The 12,631-nt window shown below is 40.3% G+C and overlaps 1 protein-coding gene across 3 annotated transcripts in view; it reads left to right on the forward strand.

Moving 5' to 3' along the window:
• Positions 1-12,631, forward strand: part of LOC122637604 (UPF0489 protein C5orf22 homolog) — a 428,365-nt gene that overhangs the window by 285,062 nt on the left and 130,672 nt on the right. For all 3 annotated transcript variants that reach the window (XM_043829837.1, XM_043829839.1, XM_043829838.1), the window contains one exon: positions 6,356-6,550. In XM_043829837.1, the coding sequence (XP_043685772.1) occupies positions 6,356-6,550 (195 nt within the window). The remainder of the gene's footprint in view (positions 1-6,355; positions 6,551-12,631) is intronic.

A 12,631-nucleotide genomic window follows, 5' to 3' on the forward strand; every position in this document is an offset into this window, starting at 1 on the left:
CAAATGTTGAGTTTCGATATTTGATACGATTCGCATCAGCTACGTTGCTTTTGATATTTCAAATATATTTGTATTATATTTAATTGTATTTATCTTCCATGGAAAATAACGTTTGATGCTTCATCGATTTTAAAGATGAAACAAGTGCGAGTATTTATAGAAAATAAAAGAGAAAGAATAAAAAGACAAGGATGAAAGAAAAAGAAGCACCTATGGGTTCTCCTCTTTTTCTTTTTTCTTTTTTTTATTCTCTTTGAGTGAGGCCGACATCCCAATTACGCGGCAGTACCCACCCATCTATCTGGCAACCTACGCGCGTACGTACGAAAACCGGCCGTGGGACCGTTTCCAAGGCGGCACCCAATGCTCGCACCCAACGCTCGCGTTCAGCGACTTCGCGGCAGACCGGTTGCACCACGGCGGGTCTCTAAAAGCGCCGTAGCGCCGCTTAAACCGATGGAAAACACTTGTTAGCGCTCGCCGAGCGAATAAAGTGCTGCCTGTCCGAACTAAATGTAGATACACCTTTTATACGCGTTATCGCAAGCATCTGCAACCGCGAACGAGCTCTCTTTTCTTCTCCTCCTCTTCCTCCTCCTCCTCTTCCACCTCCTCCTCCTCCCTTCCTCCTGCTTCCTCCAACGTCTCCCATTCTCTCTCTCTCTCTCTCTCTCTCTTTTTCTTTCTTTCCCTCTCTTTCTCTCACATACTCTTTCTCTCTTTCTTCCCCCTGATCCTCTCTCTTTCCCTCTTTCTGTGTTTTGCCGACTGCTGGTATGTACTCGGTGGTCAGTGCTTCGTGCCTTGCTAAAGGAACGTACATACAAGCAGATTCCTCGGACAACATCGGCCATATTCGTAACATTCGAATTTTTCTTAAATTCGTTTCATCTATTCGGGAATAATAACTGATAATATCTTTACGTCGGTACTATTCGTAGGATAATATAATCGAGTGATATATCTGGACGATCGCAAGTTCTCCAAGTCGTGTTACGAAGAAACGAGACGAGCGACTAGGCGAAAAGGTACTAATTGATACCACGAGCGTTAATTATGCCACGAAGCGAGACAATGTCGTTCGTCGTACAGTCTGTCGCGTGCTCGTGGCCCGCTAATAACAGGTAGTCGACGCTTTGCTCGAGCAGAAGCGCTACAGGTGTCTGCAAAAGTATTACGTCGATGGCTCGTTGCACGGTGTCCCGACTCGCACTCAGCGCGCCGAGTCATCGATTAAAGAATCAAAGGTCACGACGGACGTAATCGATGCAATGGCGAATGGTTCGATCGTCCGTCCGATCAAGAATTTCTTTTCCGTCGATCGTCCAGTCCTATATATGTATATAGATAAATATAAATATATATATAAATATATATAAATATATATAAATATATGTATATATTCGTGTGCGTATGCGTGCGTCTGTGTGTTTGTGTGAAGTATACGTATATCTGCTTACCCATTCATATTTAATATCATTGAAAAATGATGATGCTAATCAGTCGATTTACATTCCAATGATTTTTTGAAGAGCGAAAAGGCGGAAAGAAATCGGTTAGCAACAAAGTTTCTTTCGTCTCCGCGGTAATAAATGCGTGCCATTATCTCCTCGTACAATCCTCGCTAAACCGCAAAGCGTTCTCTCTCTTTCTCTCTCTCTCTCTCTCTCTCTCTCTCTCTCTTTCTTTTTTCTCTTTCTTCTCTCTATGATTTATAAACGATGGAGTAAAGCAGAATATAATGAACTTTCTCGCGAGTGGGAAAAAAGAAGAGAAAAGAAAAGGGACGAAGACGTAGATAGAAAAGAACGTGTAACGATGGACGTCAAGAGATTTTGTTTACACCAGGAATAAAAGTCTCCCTCTTTCTCTGTCCCGTTTCGTGATGTACGTATCTCGTCTTCTCCTCCTCCTTCTCCACCACCAGCAGCACCACCACCACCTCTTTCTCCTCATTCTCCTCCACTGACGACAACGACGAGAGTTCGTTGTAAAAGATCGAACGACGGACGTAGTTTCTCTTTCGTTTTCTTCTTCTTTCGTTCCGTCTTCTCGCAGAAATCTCGAGGCGGCGCCATCTTAAATCACGACACCGACCGTGCCAGGAAGGAAAAAAGAAGGACGGATGAAATAGTCGTCGAGAGACGAGAGATCCTTAGCTGAGATATACGCGAACCCGTAAGAAAGTCGAAGACGCTCGACTCGAATCGTCGATCGGACAGACCGGAAGAGGGGTCCCCACCATTTTCTTCCTTTTACTCTCTCTCTCTCTCTCTCTCTCTCTTTCTTTCTTTTTCTTTTCTTTTCCTTTCTCTCCTTCTTGTTAGCCGCGCCGAGGCTCATAGAAAATTCTATTATTCTATTCTTATCATCGACAGTGACGCGTGCTGCCTCGTATCGACAGCCGGATACATAATGCAACGTGAGTTTCCGAGCTTGCGCGTTCGTGCACCGGATGCACCCACACCGAGCTTGCATACTGAACGGGCCGGCTCTTTAAGGTCTTTCTAGAAAACGTGCTGGCTCGCGAACGCGGTTGAACGTCCTGGCCCATCCCTTCGACCACCCTGGCCCTTTCTTTTGAAGAAAAACGAATTGTTCATAGGTCCGTCAAATGTTCTTTTTTTTTTTTTTTTTTTTTTTATGTTTTTAGAAGAACTCTACCGACGTAACGTGAAATAAGAAATAAGACATTAGTGAATATATGTATCTACATATCCGACTATATGAATATATAGATAATGAAAGAAGTAAATATATAAATATCGTAATATCAAATTGTTATGTTGTATACTAATCAAAAATATGGATACGCGAAATTAATGAAATTGGTAATGCTAATTTGAAAAGCAAATGATCGTTTTCTTAGAGAAAGAAATCAATTGAAATTTGTCTAAAGAGAGAAATAAAGAAAAACGGTAGATAAATTTCGAAAGAATTCTCTCGAAATGTACGGTTCGAATGGCTTTTATCGTTTACGAGGGAACAAACTATACGGGTCCGCTGTCATGTCTCTAATCTCCAAGTACAGGGACAAATCCCGATTGAAAGCATGCACAAACGTTTCTTCAAAGCTCATCGAGATCGTCGAGTGCCATTGTCGGCACACAGTACCTTTCTATTTGCGCGCGAAAGAGAAAGAATAAGGGGTGGTTTGGTGGGAGGAGAGAGGAGGTAAAGGTTCGACATGTGCACGCGCCAAATTCAAATTCTCTCGTGGCAACCGGTCACACCAGAGGGTATTGTTTTAATTAACGACCCCACTGTTCTCTCTTGTTCCATTCACCAAACTAATTCGGCATACGTGTGAGCGGTGGTATTGTACAATACCGTTTCTCCTCGTTCTTCTATCGAGCTTGCATCTGTCGTCGTCATCGTCTACGTCGTCGTCATTGTCAACGGCGAACGCATTCTCAATTTTAACGCTTCCGTCTACCCACAAATCGGTACATTAATTTCGCCATTACACGTATCAAACGATGACGATGATTATCGACAATGAGAGACTCTCTCGTAAACGCTTCGTTTCGCTTCGAAGCGTCGCTTCGCAGCCGTTCATGAAAGCACAATAATCGTCGACATTTCGGGTCAAGACAATACAATCCATTTGCATACAGCCACGCATGCTTTAATCGACAACAGACTAGCCATGCGATCGACTACCTTCCCTGCTTGGCTGTAAATTGTTCGAAATTGATGCATACGTGTTAGGGAATATTGCAAATTTATTATCATGAATATGTCAAGGTTCTATATAAAAAAAAAAAGAAGGAAAAAAGAAATAAGAAGAAAGAAAGGGAAAAAAAAAGAAGAAAAGAAAAATATAATCGTCGAAACGAGTTTGGAAGTTAGCGGAATAATGGTGTCTGACGCACGCAAATTCCTAGGATAATCGTCCGACTCCTATATCATGTCTAAACAAAGCTGTAGGCGATTCGACTTTTCCTTTGTTTCCGCCCGACACAATTTGCGAAACATACTCTGGAAAGAGGATTACTCAATTTTCCTATGACTCATTAGAGACTGCTACTGCGTATTTAAATGCAACTCACGCAACACCGTCATAACTTGGCACTTTGGAGATAAGGATGGAATTGCGCGATTTATAAGTCACGTGGCTGTCCAAGGCGATCGTTGTTCCGTTTCGACTCGTTTTCCTTTGTCTCATCGTTTGTGACGTTATATTATTTTACGAGCTCGTATCTCGTCGCTCATCATCGAACTCATCGTTTTTAGTTATAATACTTTTCCGAGGCCGCGATCTTCGAACTTCAATAAAAATAACGAAGATTTTCTCATTAAACTCTTTGGATAAGCTCTCTTTCGATTCTCTAATAAATTTGAAATCCCAACGATATGTCCCAAGGCCGTAAAAAAGTCGTCGACAAATTCGTATAGGGTACGGAGGGTCGAATTCAAAAGATATTCGTCTCACCGTTTCCAGGTTCGTGCACACAATTACTGGTCCCTTTCATCCTTTACGATAATTTTATCTCTAAAGGCAGCACACGTTTTTGCATCGAACTCGTACGATCGATCGCGAGAAGTCAAACCCGTACTCCTTCGATAACGTCAATGCAATCGTATTGCTTCTTTACCTTCTATAAACATTTCTTTCTTTATTATTATTTATTATGTTTTCTATTCTTTTTTTTTTTTTCTTTTTTTCATCGAATTGGAATCTTTCCCCTTTGAAATCTTGAAATAAAATGAAAGAGAACGTTTTGAAAGGTAAGGATACTGAAAAAGAAAAGGCCATTGACTCTTCTCGATCTTTAAATTTTTCTGTATAAAGCGAAATAAGGACTCTTCTGGTAAGAGCTGGAGCTGGGAATTTCGCGAACTCCTTTTATCCTTCCACGCATCCAGTCAGGATCACCCTACTCGGCTCGTTCGCATAAACGGGAAACGGGTTTTGGTCAGAAAGAGCTTTGCTTCGTGGCGAAGGGACGGGGAAAGGACATTGTCGTCGCGGCAAAGAAAAAAGAATAAAAATTGACGCACCTCTTTCGTCGTCCTCGCTCCCCTACGTCCTCCCTCTCTTCTTCTTCTTCTTCTTCTTCTTCTTCTCCTCCTTCTTCTGCTTCTGCTTCTTCATCCTCTTTCTTTTCGCTCCCATCGTCTTTTTCCCTCGGTTACGATAGAAAAAAGGGGACAAGGCTGAGGTTAGGTAAATGCAAATGAACACCATTGGCGTAAGATCATTTTTGAGAAAGACTAGGTTGGATCTTTATAAAAATTCTTTTCTTTCCATATCATTTTCCTTTCTTTTCTGAAATAACAGAAAAACACAAAAGTTTATCGAAATATTCTTTATATAGAGAATATATAAAAATCTATAATATCTGTGTCGATTTATTTCGATTGAAAAATTCAATCGTAGAATATCAATGAGAGCCACTGTTTATGGTGATCGTTGACTTTTTCATCCCCCTCCGATCCCTTCGAATCCTGAACCATGTTCGTACCCTCTCCCCTCCTACTTTCCTCCCTGCTCGATCACCTCTAGAATTCGCCCTTGTGTATTTCATTGTTGTGAACGCATGCAAATTGCGATCCAGTTCCCCGTACCGAGTATCAATTCTAACAGGATTAATTCGAGTGCAGTCATTGTTTTTTGCGCGTACCAAAAAGTCCAGCCTATATACATATACGTGCCTGCATCGCGGTTCTGGTCTGCCTCGAACAATGTTCTCTCTATCGCACGCGTCGGCATTCCCCGCGTACAACTCAGTTCGTAAATTGGGTTGAAAGGGTGGCGAAGGGATGCTCGTCGAGTATCACGTTGTTGTTTCTCTCTCTCTCTCTCTCTCTCTCTCTCTCTCTCTCTCTTTATTTTTTCCTATTTTTTTTCTCTCTTCCCTTTTATCGGCCCTCCTCTTTTTCATTTTTTTTACACTTTGTCCCACCGACAAATAAAATTCGAGAAAGATCGTAACCTACATATCAGAATACTTTAGGCGGAATTACATAGGCAGAAATACTTTTTTTTTTTCTTTCTTTTTTTCTCCTTTTTTTTTTTTTCCTTTCATTTTTATACCTACGAGGAGAAACTTCTTTCGGCGCGATGACTGCGCAAAATGCAATTTTATGTAAGTTAGTTCGGACGAAACCGTGACATTGGGAAACGAAACGATCTCCGAATAAACCGGTTTCTGATTTTGCCTAGAGAATGCCTATGTATGTATACCGGATGTTTCAAAATAAAATGAACAATTTTATTTATAATGAAACAACGATGTCATAGTAAAATTTTGTTTCTGGATTAATTATCCCTTTTTTTTCTTGTTTTTCTGATACATTATGGATATATAATATATATATATATATATATTTCTTTACTTTGTTTTTGCAGAAAGATGATTTTATGTCGATCAGTTCGGCTTTGCGACACTACTTGCCAGAAAAGGACACACCGTACATTCTTGATATCGATCTGGATTTCTTCAGCACTAGAAATCCCTTCAAACTCCTTTACGATGATATAAATCTGTACGATAAACTTGCTCCTATCTACTCTTTTCAACGACCCGATACAAACGATCCAGAGGTGAGTCATTGAAAGAATCATCATCATTACCTTTGTCTTGCATGAGCTTTGTAAACGTACGCATTATATTTGCTTTCGCAATCGTTACACTCGTAAAGATTTCTCACGTAATGTTCGTTCGATCGAACGATACATTATCGTTCGTTTTTTTTTTTTCGATTCGTAAGAAGCATGCTATATATATTTCACCAATTTTTCCTCCTCGTGATTGATTTAAAAGACACTTTAAATAATAGGTATAGACGTATATACGAACATTTTCATGCTTTTTATTTCCGCTTCTATCATGCGACGACTTTATTTTTCCATCTTTATATAAGCAACAGAATTAATGCATGCGACTTGCTTTTTCATCGTTAAAACTTCCTATGTTATTTGTTGAATTGGAATTTATAATATTTTAGATTATTATATAATATCTTAAATATTTATTTTATACACACACACACACACACACAAACACACATATACAGATATATATATATATATATATATATATATATATATATATACAAGAAATTTTCAAAACGTTTAATAATTTTGGAAACGATAAACTGTGAGAGGGTAAAAGAGGTTTAGAAGCGTTGAGCTTTCGCAAGAGAGAACGAAAGAGAGAGAGAGAGAGAGAGGTGGAAAGAGAAAGAGAGAAATAGAGAATGAGGAGGAAGAGGAGAGAAGAGAGAGGACCAGCAACGAGCGGAAGATTTGCGAATAATTACGTGGCCCGACAATGGTCGAGGTCTCGTGGCAGGCCGGATACACAATGTGGCCTGCCACCAGTCGGATAATAGACAGAGAAGGACGACTCTATGGGGTTTTAGGATTCGACGGACATAATGGCACGGGACCATTGTCTACGTAACTACAGACTGCCAACATCCGCTTTGGGGGTCGACTATGTCAGCTCATCTGCATCCCGCCCTCTAACCCCTTCATTCGGGTTCGCTTTTTCGAAAGCGATCGAAAGCTTCGCTCGAATCGACGATCGAATTATTAGTTAAGTAATGTCCATAGAATTTGCATGAATTCGCATTGATAAGAGCGTTATGCGTTCACCACGATTCATTATACGCCATGAAATACGCGTGTTCCGTGATTCCGATAAAATTTCGAATCGAGATCGTTGAACTTGCACAATGAAGGAAAATAACGTTTTTGATGATTTTTTCTTTTTTATTTGTTATTTCTTCATTTTTTCTTGTACGACAGCCAGAAAAACGAATTTCTATTAGTAACTTAATCGTGATACGAAGTATCATAAACTGGTTAGATTATTAAGAAATCTCTTATTACGAATAAAAATGAATTTATGAAACTATCGAGTCTTCGGTGTTTCTCGTGCAATGTAAAAAAAAAAGAAATAAAAAGAAAAAGAAAAAAACAGAAAAGCAATATAGGCACTGGAAAGACATCGTCGCACGAAATCATGTCTTCGACCTAATGTATGCAGGCCCGACGACGTGCTACCTGTCTTACCCTGTGAACTCGGCGCTGCATTGTGATTTTAAGCCGGCTTCGGGTCACCTCATAGCCTAACCGGGGTCAGGGTCATTTCTGAATTATTTAAATTACGTGAGCTGCCTTCTTCGACGGTACGATCAGACTCGTACGTATTCGGCCCTCGTGCCATTAGATTTCGCGAGGATTTTCTTAAAACGTTTAACGGTAGATAAGTATAAAGAATCATTTGAATATTCAATGAAGAAGATCGAAACGAAGATTATTTTGAATTCATCGGGAAGGTGTAAATTTGTAATTTTTATCTCGAATACGTTTATAGGTAGGATCCGATACGATTTGTACATTGCATCAGCCATGATTCTTTTCTCAGGATCTGGCTCGCGATGTCCCACTGTGATCCCCGTCGAAGGAGGAACGGCACGAGCGGGGGGTCCATCCAGTATGCAAAACGGACCCCGTTTTCCGGCCTGCCTGAATATTGATGTGTACCCGACTATGCAGATGAGCGTGAGAATGCACCTCGTGCCGGATGGTGCCGCGAATAGGCGAACCGGAAGTAACCAAATATCCTCTACCGTTCTCGCAACGTTTTTTTTCTCCTACTCTCCCTCTCTCTCTTTCTCTTTCTTTGTATGTTTTTTCTTTTTCTTTTAAAAACCACGTTTTTCTCCTGCTGGTCGCATGATTCGAATCTCGACCGCAGAATTTCCTCATCTACAAAAGGCCGGTCCATCAAGGCCATCCGAATCTCTCCTTGAGGCAGGTCACTGCCTCCTAATTGCCTTCTCTCACGGAACTTTCGAGTCCCTCAAACTTGACTTTACCTCGTTCAGAGTCGTGCCGCATCCTCGAACAATTAAAGCTCACAGACAATTAGGTCGATAAACTTAAAGAGTCTCCTCCTACGCGATCATCTGATTCCTCCCTTTCTCTACCTTCCTCTCTCCTCCCTACGACGATAACGGATCGTCGAAATTACCGTTTTACCGAGGGCCGTTAATAATCTCACGCCTTGACTCTCGGCGAAGCGGATGTTTCGCTCTAGAATTTATTTCCTCTTTCAACATCTTCAACAACTTAAATCTATTTCGATAATCTTCTAAAACTGAACCAGGAAATTTATCACTTGTTTTATCTGGAATGTCCTTTAAGATTACCCTCTAATTATTTATTCGATAGTTCTACGAACCCTTCCTATAGCTACAAGCACGGTGAAAGAGACGAGAAAAGGATGTTACGATTTTTCGAAAATACTGATAACATATCACGAGACGAACCTAATCAACGAGTCGAAAGCACGCGAATCTTTGATAAACCGGATAAGAACCAACATCGCCATCTGTCGTGACTGATAAGAACGAGACTCCTTTGCAGTTTCCGGATAAGCCGCAGGCTGTTGGGGCGACGTGACGAGCGACGTCGGCGCCGGCGCTGGGCGACGCCATGCGTCCAAGATGGCCGCGGATCGTTAAACGGTCACGCGCAAGCTCCCGAAGGGGTGGCTGAGTGGGAGCGGGCGGGGTCGATTTTAGGGGCGCGCGCGCTTACTCCTTAATCCGATCGAACGCTCTTTAGGACTATGAGATCGACCTTGACTTATAGGAAAAAGAAGAAAAAGATGAAATAAAGATCGAAGTTGCGGATTTAAACAAATTTAGAAGTAGTTTGATCAAACTTTTTTCATTACGACTACTTCGATTTCGATCGTTCAAACTTTCCAACGTAATTTTTATTTTACGAGGGTGTAACGAACAGACGAAAAAACTAGAAAGGGAGAACAACCATTTCTCGTTACTACTACAAGCGAGCGTACGACCGTTTATATTACTTTTTCGACTGACTGCCAGTATTGTTTTATGTAATCATCATCGTGAAAAGCGTTTGTACGTGCTATGACTCTTTTTTGTTAAAAGTGAAATTTTTCAATTCCTTTTGAAGTTCTATCGCTACAATCGTAACATTTTTCTAAATGTATACGTGTATACACTTTTTTCACTGCAACAACGAATAGATTGTGTCTAAATCTAATAAACTTTTACTCGCAGTATATCTACCGTAACAAATAGTGCTTAGTTTAAAGTTTAAAATAAAAAAAAAAAAAAAAAGAAAATTTCAAAGTGACATCCATTTAATCGTAAACTTTCTAATGTTAAAATTAAATAAATCGAGAGAGTGGTACATAATCCATAAGACGGAAACGATGTATATATATATATATATATTTATATGTATATATATGTATATATATATATGTATATATAAATATATATATATATATATATATATATATGCATTAAAACGAACACAATGATGATACCTACGGTGATAATCATCTCTACGATATAACAAATGTTAGGTCACACAAATAACGAGCCGAGTTTGAAAAGAGAAACTCATAATTGTCGCTGATTATTAAAAAATTAACTCCGTTTGAAAAAGTCGAGAACGATCGAGTAGGGTTGGGTCTTATTTCTTCTTATTCTGATGGTAAAACTTGTCGAAAGAGGTTGTTGACCTGTTCGTGAGGTAGCAATTTCCGGACAGAAGGGTAGGCATTTATCGAAAAAGAAAGAATGGGAGAGAGAACCGATGGTCATACGGCGTCGTAACATGTTCGCGCTTTTCCGCGCAAAACCGAAACAAAATATCAACGGGAACGTCACGGTCGATTCTTTTCCCGCTTCCTCGCACGCGTCGCTCACGCGCACGATCACAAATTTTCGAGCAATCGTTGAGGGATTTACACATGTCAAATAACGTCAACGTTACACCGCATTACGTGTTTTACGAACAATGCAACGGTTTTCCGTATTGTTGGGACTATCCCTTACTCGCGAGTTCTGTCAAACCGCGAATTCTAAAAATAGAAGACATAATAAAAAGGCAGACAGACAAAAGGGGAGAGAGAGAGAGAGAGAGAGAGAGAGAGAGAGAGAGAAAGGGAGAAAGACAACACCATTTGTTTATCGAAAACCGTTTACTCTCTGCTACGTAATTATTTATAATCGTCTCGATGAGAAGTTTATACGTTCGAACATTAAATTTGAAATGCTACTACAACCTTATGTCGTAACAGTGAGGTAACGCTTAAACGACAGATAAGTTGTTATTACGGATCGAAGTTGTATATACGACACGGTGCATACAAACTATACGTTTAAGACTTCGCAGTTGTGACACTTTTAGATTGACGATCGACCAGAGCGGATTTATAGCCGAGACTCTTTAGTCAAACTATCGTGTCTACGAAAGTGAGAAATCGTCCGTATCCAATATTCGATTTTTCTATATCCATACATATGTATACCTAACCATGTACGTTAATATTTACTCGTTATAATCGAAAGTTCTATAAACCATCAATGGTAATATTTTTTTACAATTGATTTAAACGACACGACGTTATAGAAATTTTGTGATTTTTACGGAGAATCGAAGATAGAAACGAGTGGCTGAAATGTCTCCTGAATGACGTATCGTTAAGTGATCGCTAATGACTTTCGAACGACGTCATGGATAGGAATAGAGGAAGATCGTTCTGTTTGTCGATCGAAAGACCGATGACTACTCGATAAAAGAGTCTTGATTGCGGGATAAATCGCTGGAATCTCAGTTGCTGCGACGCCATAATGGGAATTCTTCGTTGATTACGGATAGTTAAGTTTAAGAGTCGGTCATTATCGATAGCAGGTGTTGCACGGACGAGTGTAACGTTTCGTAATGAATGAGATTATCGTACATTGAGCGTTAGCGGTAGATAATTGCTTATTGTGTTGGATTACGGGAAACGCGTGCGATTGCTTCGATCGCGAACAAAGTTTGCATAGTCGAACTTGAACTATAGAGACCTAAGTAATACGATATCTTGGTCTATGTAAACAATCATTTTAATTCATGAAATCGAAGAGAGGACGTATAGGAAACAATGTATATATATACATGTATACAAAACACAACGAAAACACGATCCTTAACTTAACGATGCTTCACACGAGTACGCTTGAAAGGTCAAAGAAAAATCCAAAATTATTTGTAAACGAGGATAGTTTAACGCAATCCAATCCCACCAAAATTTAATTCGCATAAAATCGTGAGATCCGAGGAAACGAACACGTTAGGAGAATTTCCGATGTCAATGACATCAAGCCGACCGTATGTCGTTCGTTTTCAGGCGGGTTGATTTCGATAAGCAGGTACTACTCTGCTCTCGTCCATCCCACATCTCCTCCTCCCTTACCCTCCCCCATCCCTCCCGCTCATTATGGAGTTACATAGACTCGTTGCCTAATTGCTGCTCTCGCAAAAATACCGTCAATTTTCAAGAGCACATGGTTCCGCGACATGCTCCTCGACGCATAAGCGCATGACCTCCCTACAGGTGGCATTATGTAGAGAAAGAGAGAAAAAGAAAAAGAGAGAGAAACAGAGAGAGAGAGAGAGAGAGGCGGGAGCGAGTTAGGACGTTGAACTCGTTACACCTTCCGAACGAAAACACGGTACGCGCGCGTCACCGGATTTTCCGCATTGGTAAATGCGGTCGATGACCGGTCCTCGTACATATACATTCATATATATATATATTTATATATATATATATACATATATATATATATATAAATA

Source organism: Vespula pensylvanica, chromosome 2 (assembly GCF_014466175.1).
Source record: "Vespula pensylvanica isolate Volc-1 chromosome 2, ASM1446617v1, whole genome shotgun sequence".
Lineage (NCBI taxonomy): Eukaryota > Metazoa > Arthropoda > Insecta > Hymenoptera > Vespidae > Vespula > Vespula pensylvanica.